The 15,170-nt window shown below is 44.0% G+C and overlaps 1 protein-coding gene across 1 annotated transcript in view; it reads left to right on the top strand.

The window, feature by feature from the left end:
* The window catches only part of LOC146193380 (MAM and LDL-receptor class A domain-containing protein 1-like), a 205,173-nt gene that overhangs the window by 26,834 nt on the left and 163,169 nt on the right, over positions 1–15,170 (top strand). The window contains exons 8-12 of the mRNA XM_084600534.1: positions 1,153–1,246; positions 4,632–4,793; positions 5,891–6,036; positions 6,499–6,615; positions 8,599–8,722. Of these exons, the coding sequence (XP_084456660.1) occupies positions 1,153–1,246; positions 4,632–4,793; positions 5,891–6,036; positions 6,499–6,615; positions 8,599–8,722 (643 nt within the window). The remainder of the gene's footprint in view (positions 1–1,152; positions 1,247–4,631; positions 4,794–5,890; positions 6,037–6,498; positions 6,616–8,598; positions 8,723–15,170) is intronic.

Genomic DNA, 15,170 nt, shown 5'->3' with positions numbered 1-15,170 from the left:
TCCTTGCATTGCACGGGGGCTTGGTGTCCCATCTTCGCTCCTTTCTGTACTGCGGCCGCGGCCGGGGCACACCACTGTCACTTCGATGGGCGGTGTCAGCATGGGCCTGGTCATGTCGTCGTGGATACTGTCGTCGTGCGTAGCGGCTCTGTAAGCGCTGCAGTGACGTCATTCGCCGTCGCTGCCGAATGATCTCCGTTAGTTCGACATGTAGCAACCTCACCTACAAAGGATGCAGCTTTTAGGTTCCCCCATGGGGCAAGGAGAACTTCCTTGAACGTGCCTGCGACCCGACGCGAATCTGGCGCTTGGTGACTCTGCCCTGCGCAAGTGGTTCTCAATTTCTTCTGTCATTTGCCAGGACGCGATCGTGGAGCGTCTATGGCGAAGCCGCGCAGGCCGGTGCATCTGTAAGGAGAGTGGCGTAAAATGTGGCCTACACCACCGCAGTGGAAGAATAGTGGGCGATTGTTCACACTCCTCAGGCGTCGCACTTACTGGGGCTTGAGGGCCGTTCGCTGCTGGCTGGACGGGCGACTACCAAGGGGCGTCGTTCAGTAACAGCTTGTACGCGTCGTGTGGGTCTTGGAAAGCCTCGCTGGAACGCAGGATGGCGTAACGCAAGCAGCGTAGTTTATTGCTGTAGGTTCTTGCGTTGAGCAGTTGGAGGCGTCCCTTGGGAAAGGCCAAGTACCTGATGTACTTCGTCACGGTGACGTCAGCAAACGTCGCTATTTGAGGTAGTTGGGACGATGACTGGACTCTTCGAAATTCTTTGCTGACCATATGGCGGATAGGTTCCCGTAGGTTACTTCCGCATGCAGCTTCCTGACAGAATTCCGCCGCAGTCTGGCGGATGGCGTACAAGACCGGCGAAAAGTTGTTCCTTTACACGGCGCATGATGAAGTTAACCTAATTCTCCTCAGTCATGACGGGATCGGTGGTCCGGAAGAGACACTGATCTCTTCAACGTAAGTAAGGACGGACTCATTTGGGAGTTGAATCCTGGAATAAAGGAGATACTGCGCTCTTTTCCAACGATACTTGAAAAGACCTTCAGAAGGTCACCGCTGTGGTGCCGATAGCGAGAGCTGAATTTGTTTAATGGTAAATATATGCAGGCAAAAAAAAAGACATCTGTTACTTTCCAGGTTGAGTTCAACTGCAATCTACGGGCCAGTGAAAATCACCCATCTTACTGCGCAATAGATGCGGTTCGTCTCGGTGACTGCAAAGGTAATAGAGGTAAGTCCTAGCTACATCTCCCTCAGTCAGCGTATGATTGTTTTGGCCGGCCAGTATATCACTGTTTAGACGAAAATGACTATTCGAGTTGCGGGGTGGCATTTCCGCTTAATGTGGCACTCAAGCGCTCAAGTGTTTTAGCAGTTTACTACGAAAATGTCTTCAGGTGGATGCCTAAATTTAATAACTCACAAGTAAAATTGTTTACATTGTTGACACTGTGCTAAATTTGTCTCTATTAGGGTAATGTATTTCTTAGCCGCGCTCTTCTCCAGCCTCGCTGTAATTACCATTTACTAGCCAGGGGCTCTATTTTCAAGGGGAACTTCGAGAGACTGACTCTGTCTAAAACGAAACCGTGAAGGTGCGATGGAAACTCATAGTGTCTCGACCAAGATCCTCGGAATTTGTAAAATATCAAAAGATACAATATTTATACGAGATGAAGATTGCTACAAATTTAAGGATTGAAATCATACGACACCGAACCAGGCTTCGGCTAAAACTCTCTCCCTAATGCGCGTTATAACTTCTGGCACGGCTTCTTCAAATTACCGCTCATAAGCGGATATTGTGGCATGGAAACATAGGTGCATGCATTACGTAAATTTCTTTACCCAAGTGATCTATTGTCCTCACCTGGCTTCAAAGCAGATTGCTTAAAATCAATTTCAAAATCAACATTAAACACATTAAACCAGAGTAAAACTAAAGTTCTGTCACAAACACTGCGATCAGTTTTAAACATCTCTTTCTGTAAACTGCGCATTGATTTTTCTAAACTGATCCAGAACCAGGGGTTATTTATACTAAAGTGAGTATAGTGCAAGACCACGTACTTTTGTCTTTTGTGTTTTAACTCGGCGTAACTGCTCGTTTTACACAATACTTAGCTGATACAAATTTTTCTGGCTATGACTTTGGCGTATTGCAGTTTCAGCTGTACTTGTGCCGTCCCGTTAGATCCCACCCGCGTCAAATGGCAAAGGCCTTGGTTTCCCGATCGCTTCAGGTCAAAGAAGCGTGTCATTGCAGATTCCCAAAGCTCAGTTCTACTGCATCGCACACTGTGAGCAACCGCGCCAACTAACGGAACTTTAACCAACTTGAACCTGAGTATAACGAGGGAGAGCCCTCGCCAAAGTCGTTACTGGTTCCGACGCTCGGCTACTCGAGCCTATTATCCGGTGTTCGTTTAAAACAAATTCCAGTTTATTGTGATTGGTTTTATTGGAAATTAAATCACTACAAGAGTTTATGGTCAGTTATTTGTCCGTCATGCTCCTTGGTATGTTGGCTGGTGAACATAAAAGACCCGACCGGAAGACTTGTGGGTTAAGCCGCCCTACCGGACTGAATTAGAATGACCCACGCGAGGCCACGTGGTTGTGACCTCACCAAACACCTTAACCAATAAGATCAACGGTACAAACAAGAAAGAATGGACAAGATTCTTGCTCGGTAGTGGTGAGCGTATGAAAGCTTTCGAAAAACATTTGAAGCTGGTATTTTTATATTAGGTTTACGTGAACACGATAATGGTGATGTATTTTGGTTTTGATAAAAAAAAAATTGCTCTCTTGCGGAAAATAGCATTTATGTTTTACCCTCTTTTACAGAAGTGGAACTTACCTTCACAATGATAAATTATTTATATATAAAATAGTTTAATCCTGTAAATATCAGCACAAAAGATATGTTTATACAAGAGCTTTTCCTGCAGTGTTGGCCGGTTTACTCGTGTTAGCCTGTCCAACGTATGTCTCCTTGCGCTAAAACTAATGCAGAAGCTGCTTCAGGGAAGGTAAGCTGGAATATTTAAAAAAGCTTGGCTCGCGACGTATGAAGGTCGCTCCTGGGGAATTTTAGTGCTCGGGGAACAAGGGAAACGTTAATTAGTTAACTCGTTCAGTAATTTCTAACCGTTACATTTCAGCTATTGCAAACAGGTTCCTAGCTGCAGTTACCTAATTTTCGCTAGGTGTTTGTGATTCCTATTTTGTAATTCGTGTGATTCCTATAATAAAACTGGAGACATGCGATTACCTCTAGCCCTGTAGCACAACGGTACCTGCGCTGAGTGAGCCTGGAAACAAAAAACTGTTCTTCGGCGTACATGCTAGAGATTTCAGCTAAAGGAAGATGCTTGACATATGGAATTCACCCAACAACAGTCGAAAGAATATTAAGGAATAGCGCGAAAAATGATCACGGTTTCTAAATTTTAACGGCTCAATACACAATAGTTCGGTTTCTATGTTCACATTGTTGGGTTCGCAATAGGCGCCGATGTAATGTTTAAAATTATCTAATTTAATTTCATTTAGGAACCTTAGCATGATTCACTAATACATTATATGAGCTACAGCAAAGAGAACACGTAATAGTCGGCTAACTAGTTGTAATCTACTGCTAAAAATTGCACCAGCATGGGATCAGAGTCCACAGCTGAGATCAGTGGTGTGCAAACCACGTGCTAATTTGTCGTGAATGAAATATAGTTACAACCGATACCAAGAAAATGCGGCTTAAAAACGTTGAAACAAGCCCGCGCATAACTCGCCAGCGTATAAATAGCAGCGCGCCCGCGTATAAATGCTGACATGGTGTCATAACGCTTCACAAGAACTACTGAATACTCTTACTCTGCCTGGTCGCATTTACTGCATTACGTTTCTTAAAACTTTTTAAAATTTTTCCGTAGCATTGATTTTAGGCGTATTATTTAGGCATCTTTTGTTAGTTTCTTATTGCATCGAGCTTGTTACTTGTTCGGGCGCACTCCAGTCAAAATGATATGGCGATGGTTTTTCGCTTGTTGACCTGCATCACTGCGGTAATACATCGGCATGTAAACGACTAGTGACACCTGTTTTGTGGCACTTGGAAGGTCGGCCCCCGAATAATAAATTCCTTAAGCTGAGATTTTTAGAACTATGCTTTTCGTCCTAAACGTTTTGAGCCAGATATTAAAGGGCTAAAGTTTATTACCAGCGGTGTTTCCATGAAGTTAGATGAGTAATGTGAGCTGAATACACACGAATGTACTTACAGCTCCACGAATGCCCATTCGTTCACCGTGAGGGCTTCAGCTCTGGCGTAGAATCAGTCCGAACATGCATTTACAAACTCCACGCATCAATTGAACTCGTAATTGTCTGTGTGGTCGGCTAATGAACGGAATATATTTACATTTCTTACGAGATTCCATTGCTTTTCCTAAAACTGTACAACCTCTGCATTGGTTTCGTCAGAAGTCGGATTTCGGATATGGACATGGTGTATCACGCTACTGTCATCACAGGCTATATAACTGTATGGAGGTCAGAAAGAAAGACACAACGGTTTGTAGTATTTGTGTCATACTGCTACTTTTTTCTGACAGGTCCAGGAGACCATCTGTGCAACTTTGAAGACGGCTGGTGCTCATGGAGAAACAATGACTATTTGGGCAACAAGCCCGCCTGGCAGTTGGGGGGAGGAACTATGAAGACCACTCTCCTTAGGCCTCATGCGGACCACACGTTCTCGAATGCCACTACACCGGGCAAGTGCACTTTCCATGTGTCTTTATTTAATCTGGCACGCAAAAGTAGGTTTGCTATCCGGGATTTGATTAGGTTATAAAAAAACACAGTGACCAGAGCTGTTATGGACACGCGTTCTGCAAAAGCTGCGTTGTGAGGAAAATTGCCCTTATTCGGGAAAAAACAATATATCAATTTCGCTCACACCTCTTGCTTGCTGAAGTCTAGACACGGGCAGAAGTCTAACCAGAACCTCTTTGATAGTAATTATATTTACACCCATGAATATACTTTACCATAATAATTGTGATTATGTGTGTGTGAAAGTGTGCGGCAACAATTGTTTTTAATTTATTCAGAGATATTTGAATAATCATTCTGCTTCCTAGACAGAATGATTTTAAAGTGTTTTACGTGAAATATGAGATCGGCGTTGAAGAATTTGAAGGTTTTGTATTATTGATTTGGTTTAATGTATGGATTTAACATCACAAAGTAACTCAGGCTATGACAGAAGCCGTACCTGAGTGCTTCGTAAATTTCGACCGCATGAGGATTTTTAACGTGCACTGACATCACACAGTACATGGGCGCATAACTTTTCGCATTTATCGAAAAGCAGCCGCATGCCTCCGGGATTCGATCCCGCATTCTTTCACATAGCCGTCGAGCAACCTAACCACTGCCGTGCAGTGGGGGAGGGGGGGGGGGGGGCAGGTTTTATATTTTTAATCTGTTCTTTAATTGTGATCATGTTTAAGATTGTTACCCAAGTGTAACGGTTATTTTCGAAGGCTATTGGTGTGGGTGCAGCCTTTACGGCCAACTTCTGAGTATAGATCAATTTCAATATGGGCAAAGCCTCTGTCATTTGGCTTTAAGCAGCTAGCAGTCACCCCTCAGAAAAGAGCCTGATAGTAAATGTTCAAGAATATCAAGAATGACTGAGCACTGATAGTTATTACAAAAACCAACTAGAGCATGATCCTGCCTTTAAAAGGGTCAAAGACGCTACGTGGTAAAATGTTGCTAATTGGCGGATTTCCACGAATATTAACACAGCGAAATTTTCATTATATGCTCTCTCCGTTGCACTTACATTTGGCTTCGTTTTCAGGATCTTACCTTTTCTTCAGCAACTACCAGAGGAATACAGGTGATCAGGCAGAACTAATCGGGGAGCTCCTTCCCAGGAACACCAAGATAACACAATGCGCAGAGTTCTGGTACATCATTTCTGGCGACAAGTCTTCAAAACTGGAGGTGAAATAAGCTGGATTGCGGCTATCATACATCATGCAAGAGTAGAAAATTGATATCAAAATTCTCAAAAGCTTTTTGTCTAACCAAAGCGCCGCGAAACTATGAGAAAAAGACTGAACTAGTTACGCAAATGCAAGTTTCAAAACGGCATTTTATAAAGAATGTGAAGTATACTCGTGCAGCGTACTTGCAACGCCTTAACATCAGTGGCATTGATTTTAGATTAGTTTTATTTTATTTGTATAGTGCGCAAGTAATATTGCGTCCAAGGTTGAAAATTCCGGACAAGACAATACTATTAGGCAACTAATTTAGGACAGTAACATTTAGAGCAACCAACGATTTAATAAGCCTGTGTAATTTTTTTGCTCGCTGCTGCCTACATGTTTTTTCGCAAGAATCTCTGCAGCACTTGCGTCGTTGTTTTCCCGGTTTCACTGACGTTTGTATTTGCATTCTCAGGTGCTCTCGATCGATACTTCCAACTCGCGATCGACACATTCCCCTCACTGGTGGCAAGAAGGCGACGGCTCTCACACGTGGCAACTGGGTCGCGTCGCTGTTCCTAGTTACAAGCGGGTATGATCATACTGATGCTTCCCGCAACCTTAGAATGATTTCTATAATTATCGTAATGTTATTTCTATATTTAATTATATAATTATATAGCTATTACCGCTTTTTGCGGTGATAGCTAGAACGAAACAAAATAGCAAATACATTGTCGAGTTTACGGCTATCACGCATAACAATGAGAGCTCTCGGATACCGCGATGCGCTTCCGCACGCTGTTAGTGTGCGCAGGCTGACTGGCTCTCACTCGGCATTGTGCTTACAGCTCGGCAGCACATGACCCCGCGTGCTGCTGTGAAGTGAATTGTGCACACAGGCAGTCACCTCTCCTGCAAGTGGGCATGCATATCATGCTAGGTAGAACCTCATTAGTGTTGGTATTAGCGCTGCGAAACAATCATGAGATAGTTAACGGGTGCTTCCTGAAAAACAAGTTATTATGATTGGCACATCCACGCATTCTATGAATCGAATCTGCAAAGAATCATGCTGCACAAGACAATGCATATTCAGAGCATAGACTGCGGTTTCAGCTTTCTAAAAACCAGGCACATGGTGGAACGCAGAGTTTAAAGAAATGGCACCGGAAGGGCGGCATATGACAGGCTTGAAAACTGCAAGGCTTACCGAGAAGTAGCGGCGTTTCTTGCCTTCGTGTGGTGTGGTGCCGTCAGGTAAATACCCTTGTGAGCTTTCTTGCGTTGCAAAGATCAGGCAATATAAGTGAAGCACTCAATGTGGCCAAACTCAGCACATTGGTAGCCAAAACTTCAATTCGACCGTGAGACTGTGAAGTGGCTGGAAATTTGTGCTACCGCGCAACGCTAGGGGTACTTAAAAATTTTAAATACACACATTTCTCTGGCGACATTGTTGAAGCGCTGTCTGCTAAGGTGGTCATGTCGCGTGTCATGTCAAGTCGAGAAATGTGATTGGTATTTTGGCCCGAATAACAGACTAAAGCAGATTTAACAGAATAAAATAAAAGAAATAAAACAGATTTCATTCTATTTTGTGTTTCCTAAAAATATACTTGGTTTTGTATTCCTCGCATATTAACGTGTCCTTTCTTTTGATGTTTTCGTTTCTGGATATGTGTTGCTTTTAGCTATTGTCATTGTTTGTCTACGTTACTGCAAAGTTGTTCACAGAGCATTCATGTATTTTCGACAGCCCTCTCCGGTCTGAGTCTGACAAAAGCCTTGCAGATAAGAAACTAAATAAACGAATAAATAATATGTGTTCTCCTAAACCCCTAAAGTAGCGAAGAAAAGACAATAAAAACGCGAATGAGCCACATTTGTTTCCGACAAAAGTGGTCTAAAGCTGTGTGCAAATAAAAGCGATATTTAGGGCCTCTCGGGACCTTAAGATTAGCTTAAAAGGTCCATCGGCTCGAGTAAAGTAAGCAAACAAGACATTTCAGGAGGTGCCGTTAAAATTACTCGTTTATTTAATAATGTTTCTTCGTTTCAACGCTGATTAAAGTTTGTCTCATTTATTAATTTGTTTTCTTTTTTAGCACTGCTCTGCATAAAACACGTGTCTCATTCTTTTCATTTTGTGACTCGTTTACAACAGATATCAATGTTGCATAATAAGCGTCGAAAGTCTGTGCATTGAATGGAAGCGCCATTAGGTTATGCAGTCTTGTTCTCAACATGGGCGAACACTGCCGTCCTCCGTACAATATAGTATTGTGATTTGGCAGCCAGGCATGGGAGAGGCGTTGGGACTTTCCAGTGAATTTTAGGGATTTTTACACTGGAGTATATCTTCACTTGTAACATGTATGAAATGAGAACTTTTAACACCTGCTGGATAGCCATCTATTGCGGGACGAATTCAGATTAGCCTAACCTCAACGCTTTTTATTGTTGCTAATGAAAACCAGACAAACGTCTGATAGATCATCAATTCCGGTGTGCCGAGACAGCGCCTTCAAGACAAATGTTCTCAGAATGCGGCTTGTGATATGTTGATTACCAGGTTGTCTTCCGAGGAACCGCGGGGTCCGCATCGACGCCAGCCTACATAGCGCTCGACGACATCGCCATTAGCCACAACGACCGGTGCGGAACTCTCCCCCAAGACGCTGACGCATTATCAACAGGTGAGTGCCAGACACAAGCAATACATTTCCAGAGAGTAGAGCCAACCGCTTTTTTAATACATTCTGTCGTTAGGCCTGGGCACTAGTGGCGGTTGCGCGTCTCCGGCAACCGTGCCTCTTTAATGATGCGCGGCTGGTGAGCCCATCGCAACATAGGTTATCGCTACCCTGACACAAATATTTACCACACATCTTAGTAAGAAGTAAAACTTCGCGAATGTCGTCCCAGATCCGAACGACAACTACAAAAAAGTCCTGCCATTCCAGTTCCTGAAGCAAAACCTAAGGGACAATTACGAGTAAGTATTGACGTGCCAGCTTGCGGTGCGGAGAAGGCGATACAGCGCAGCCTGAGCCATGAATAGCACCCTCATGAAACTTTGGACTGCGGACAGGATGCAGGGAGCCACATAAGGCCTCATAAGTGTTAGAACCACTCATTCAACAACATGGTGACCTTCATTAGACATAACCAGCAACACACTCAATTAATTACAAGTTGAACATCAGTCTTCAATGTATACCCTTCGCCGCAATATCCATATTTAACCGCTCCAAGAGACGGTCTTACGCCCTTGTGATGAGAGTTGACTAACGTTTGATTTTTATTACAATGATTAACATTTGCATTTCTGATGACATCTGAACTAGGCAGTAGAGCGTGAACACAAGAGCGGCTTGCCAAAATGGGCTTGGTAGATACTCACTACAATGTAGACTATTTATTACCTGAGTTCGTTACTTGTCCCAGGTCATCTGTTCTATATACTACCTCGGTAGAATTGTGTGATCTTTCTTGTAATGCAGTAAAGGATTTTTGTCTTCCATCCTTTCGCACTTCCCTCCATTCTGAAGTTCCTATTTTATGCCTCGCAGCGGCAGTCAACGCTTTCATGTTTTAAGTACGCCAAAAAGGTGCTTTGAGCAAGTGTATTAATGTGTAGTGGTACTCGCGTGTACTCTTTAATGGATGAAGTGAGCCTCAGGGAGTTCTTGTGGACTACTCTGCATAAATGCGAACGTAAGCGCTTGCCTGGCTTCAGAGTTGTGTTAGGAGTAACATTCAATATTTTGTTTCTTTAGTAACTTACCCTTTGTACGGTTTTCGTTTATCCGGGTGCCTGTATTTGGTGTCATGTTAAAACCCGTGCTTCAGAATGGCGAGCCCGCTGTGTTGCCTTGCTCCTTAAGGCCCTGGATAAGAGTGACCTAGAGGACACGATCAATGACAGTTTCGGTGGTACCGTTTTAATTAAAGTGCAACTAAAAAACAAAAATAGGGTGTGCGATGTCAGTAAAGGTCAAAACTCCCGAGAGAGATAGGGGGACACTTATTGACTCACCCTGGGTAGGCCGTGGCGTGAAGCCGAATATTTGACTCTGTATTGGCTAACACATGGACGATACGGTCTATGAGATTTTCCTGCAGTATTTTACGGACTTCAGCAGGACAAGCGGCCCAGTTTCCCAATGAATAGGGTACACAGGGTAGTAAGAACGTGCATTCCATGTGATGTGTTTGGTGCATGATATTTGGGCAGACCAAATATGTGGGTAAGCCGTCAGGATAGAGGCCACATGCCTGTAAACCAGCGCGACTCAAAGGTGCGGAGGTTGTTTACACGTTTTTTCAGAGCCTCCTCTCTGACGCTTCGTTTCCTTCAATCATGTCCTCCTCGTGTTCTCCTATAAGCTGTTGGGCAGTTGTCCATCGGTAATCGACAGTTATTTGCTAAGGATATCGCTAATAGAATCAGGACAACCTTAGACTGCAATTAAGCAAAGGATCAAGCAGGTTTTCGGAAACGGTACTCTCCTATCGATCATATCTATACGATCAACCAGGTGATAGAAAAATGCTCGGAATATAACCAGCCCTTATACATAGCATTCATTGATTACGAAAAAGCATTTGACTCAGTTGAAACTTCGGCGGTGATGCAGGCATTGCGAAATCAGGGTGTAGACGAGCCGTACGTGAAAGTGATGGAAGATACATATAGGGACTGCACAGCAGCCATAGTTCTGCATAACGAAAGTAACAATATTCCCATAAAGAAAGGTGTTAGGCTAGGGGACACGATTTCCCCAGTACTAATCACAGCTTGCTTAGAGGAAGTATTCAGAGACTTGGAATGGGAGCAGGTAGGAATAAGGGTTGATGGAGAATACCTCAGTAATCTGCGATTCGCTGATGACATTGCCTTGCTAAGTAATTCGGGGAATGAACAGCAAATAATGATTGATGACCTAGACAGGAAAAGTAGAAAGGTAGGCTTAAAAATCAATATGCAGAAGACGAAGGTAATATTCAACAGCCTCGGGAAGGAACAGCAGCTTACGCTAGGTAGCGAAGCATTGGAAGTAGTAGGCGAACATGTCTAATTAATACAGGTAGTAACCGCAGATCCGGACCATGAAAATGAGATAACAACAAGAATAAGATTGGGATGGAGCGCATTTGGCAATCACTCGCACATTATGACTAGCAGCTTACCGGCACCGCTCAAGAGGAAAGTATACAACAGTTGCATCTTACCTGTACTCACCTATGGGGCTGAAACGTGGAGGCTAACCAAGAGGGTTCTGCTTAAGTCTAGGACAACCCAGAGGGCTATGGAACGAAAAATGGTAGGGGTGACTTTAAGAGATAGGAAGCGTGCAGAGTGGGTCAGAGAAATACCTCAAGCTACTGAAATTCTAGTGGAAATTAAGAAGGAGAAATGGGCATGGGCAGGACATGTAGTGCGAAGAGAGGATAACAGATGGTCGCTTAGGGTAACAAACTGGATTCCAAGGGAAGGAAAGCGTAGCAGGAGGAGAAAGAAAGTTATGTGGGCGGATGAGGTTAAGAAGTTGGCAGTGGTCAAGTGGATGCAGCTAGCACAGAACAGGGCTAATTGGAGAAATATGGGAGAGGCCTTCGCCCTGCAGTGGGCATAGTCAGGCTGATGATGATGATAAATCGCCAGTCTCTCGAGCCTTAGAGATCGCATAAAAACTCCTGTCCCTGTTTCCTGTCGAGTTTGCTGCGTTTGGTAGCACAATTTGTACAAGTCCTTTCCACACTGAAATATTTTTCTCGTAACAAATCGCTGTCTGATTATTTCGCTCTTCCTAATTATTTCGTTTTTGTGCGTAGATGCAGTTTCTAATTTCTTTATCTTAAAAGCGCTGTTATAAAAAATGTGTATGCTTTAGTGTACGTATTTCATTACATTGATTTACTATTGAGCATTTAGTATAATACATGCCTATGTTTCATATATTCACGTATTTTAACGAAGAAAGCGATGCAAGTGTGTTGAATTGCATAACAACCAACAATTTGATAAGCACACAATGTTTATTATCATGAACCCCACGAGAGAGAGGGAGGGAGAGAAAACATTGCTTTTTACAGAGAGAGATGAGGCGCTCATCAGATCCTCGCCACGGAGTCCCAGAATTACTCGTCTATTCACTTGGCCGCCAGCGTGGTACTACAGGTAAAACGGAGTGGAAAGCGCAAATGTGTAATTCTGAGCAATATTAGGTAATGAAACAAAGTTACTGGCCTAGGTTGATGACCACTTTGAAGCAGAGCTACAGGTAAGGAAGCATGCCAAGCAGGCGAATGTCAGCAGAGGCACGAAGAGCCTTGGTTTGAAGAGTTCTGCGAATATAACTGTTAATGGGGCTGAGTTGAGAGATGGGCTATGATATGAGTAGGGGTCGCGGAGCTGCGCTTTGTGTTTGGTGATGGTGCATTTATAGTTCACAGCCTTGTAACTGGTCGAGGGACTTGATAACCAAGTCGGAGGGACCCAAATCTGAGTTTCGTGAGCGCACAATAGTCTCTGCGACCCATGAATCGTTAGGCATCCACATTAGACAGTTCTGTGGAAGAACATATGGTCGAGCCCAGAGAGGTCATAGTTGTGATCAGCTTAGACTGTGTCCTTTCCAAACAAGCGAATGGCGTCCATAGTGTTTATGTAATTTGTGCGTACAGATGCCACTGGTAAACGAGTAAATGAGATAATGATGTGCGCAATGGGGGCACTCACAATTTGGTAGCAGTTGGATATTGTACTGGCCAGACTGTTGATGCAATAAGTTTACCCAGGGCGTGAAAAGCGTGTTGCGTTCGTGGACACCTGTTTTGGTGTGGATCAAAGAAGTGGAATGTGTCGTGCGGGCGCGGTCTGTCTGCTTCCGTCTATCTCTGCTATATTGGGACGGCGGGAGGTGGAGGTGAGCGCCAAGGTTTATTGGAAGTAACCAGCGGCATTGGAAAGTGTCTGTTAACAGCGTATTCAGGCGTTGCTTGTGAATGTTAAGGCGTTAGCTAAGTTTGAAAATAAGCTAGTTTCTTTTAACGTGATATTTTACACATAACCTGGGAGGTATTAGAAGCATTTTTAGGCGATATTAATAAAGCACAGCCTTGGTTATTTCTTGGTAAGGCACCCATAGAGGTGGGACAATTCGTTGTTTTCAGAGCTCAGGGTGCCGTTCAACTGTTTTTTCTCATGACATAAACGTCAGAGTGGCAAGAAATGTTTTAAGTATTGACCACTCCTTGACGACATTCCTTGTTCAAGAGAAATGAGAGTTTGTAGCGCTAACTCCAGCGGTATTTGCACCTATTTAATGTGATGAAAGAGGCAGCCACCAGCATATTGCTGGCAGGAGTAGCGTCAACGAAATAGGGCTTCGGAATTCTCTAGAGAAGTATGACCGCCAGCTTGAAGAAGAACGAAGCGAATGGTCTGCGTCATAGTTGATCTTAAGGCGATCTGTGCCTAAAGCCGGAAGGAAGGGTTGCAAATACTTTGTCTCAGCCAGTTGATGCACCAATGGCGCCAGACTGAGATTCAGCATTGTGGGGAAAAGGGCAGTTTCTTCGTTGAGGTGTAAGTGTCGCTGATTGATAAGGTTGGAGTAAAGTATTTTTTATTTTAAAATGGCACTTTTATCTTCTAGAGAGTTTGGTTTTGGTTTGGTTTGTGAGGTTTAACTTCCTAAAGCGACTCAGGCTATGGAGACCGTAGTAGAGGGCTGGAGAAAGTTTGACCACGTAGGATTTTTTACGTGCTCTGACAACGCACAAAACAGGGGCGCCTTCCTTTACGCCTGCATCCAAGAGTGGACGCCGCGGCCATGATTTGCACATATCCTTGTGCACAGCAGTCGAGTGCGTTAACTGCCGCACAACCGCAGTGCAGCGGGGCTTGAGGCAAGATCAGAAGGCATGTCTAGGTCTCAGTGTCGCAGTTTGTCATGCATGGAGTATGGCGGCCTGTTTTGTAAGACCTTATCGAATGCTGGACACTGACTGAGATCAAGGCAAGTACTTGGGCGGACTATGCGGAGAGAAAGGTGTGTGCCGTTCTCTTCATTTGGTTTTCGCACTCACGCGTGCGCGTTCCCGCACACTCAAGTCTAGCGAGACGATTCAAAGGGGTTTTCAAGCAGGGTTTGTGTATCATCACTCTTAGAGAAGATTTGCAGTAATAGGGAAGAGCGCCGTTTGTTAATTGTTTTTTATTTGATTTAGTGTGTGTTTTTTCCTGGAATTCGGGGAAAACATTATTAGGTGTTTTCTTCCAGTAATCGTACACATAGCAATTTGGGTTGCCATTAAAGACTGCACTTTTGAGGCTTGAAAAGAATCTAGTATATGTGGTCACCACAGCAAAGTTTAGGAAGCATAGGCAAATATGCCACCAAGCATTTTGAAACACTTCATAGACATTTCTTCACGACAATATTAGGGCAATTCTCTGAACTGCAGGTGCTCGATATTTGATCACATGCACAATAGGGAGCACCAAAAAAAAGGACTTCCACATCGGTTAAGCGCACACTACCAACTGCAAGTTTATTTCTAAGGAGGAAGAAGAAAACTTCCGATGACTTCATAAAAAAGACAGGAAGAAAAATAAGAAAATTTGAAGAAGACAAGAGATCGGAGGGACACTCGGTCTAATTTATAACCTACTGTCCCTTCGAGGAGGACACCGCTGGATCCCCTGAGCCGTGCCAGCTGTTCCAGGTTTCTGGAACCTCTCATTCGGCACCGCAGCTTAGACTGGCGAGAAGGTAGTAACGCACCGTTTAATGCTATGCAGCGCCAGAAGTTGAGAGAATCGTGTCACAAACTCTCCCACACGTAAGTTCCATTGAAGGGAAGTTTAAAACACGTCTAACAGAAACGCTGCGGTAGTAGTCCGCTTACAGAGGGGTGACGCCTGGGCCTCCCCAGTGCAGAAAGCGTGCAGGGGAAAAAAGGGCAACTAACATTATGAAAAAAGAACAGTTAATTTTTGTTACCTATAGTTTATGGTCTTTCCAGTTGTGATGTACGGATGCTAGAGTTGGACTGTGAAAAAGGCTGACCGCCGAAGCATTGACGCGTTTGAATTGTGGTGCTGGCGAAGACTCTTAAGAGTTCCTTGGACTG

This window comes from Amblyomma maculatum, chromosome 4 (assembly GCF_055883805.1).
Source record: "Amblyomma maculatum isolate TAMU_Amacu chromosome 4, ASM5588380v1, whole genome shotgun sequence".
In the NCBI taxonomy this organism is placed as follows: domain Eukaryota; kingdom Metazoa; phylum Arthropoda; class Arachnida; order Ixodida; family Ixodidae; genus Amblyomma; species Amblyomma maculatum.
This window is presented reverse-complemented; position numbering and strand designations above follow the sequence as displayed.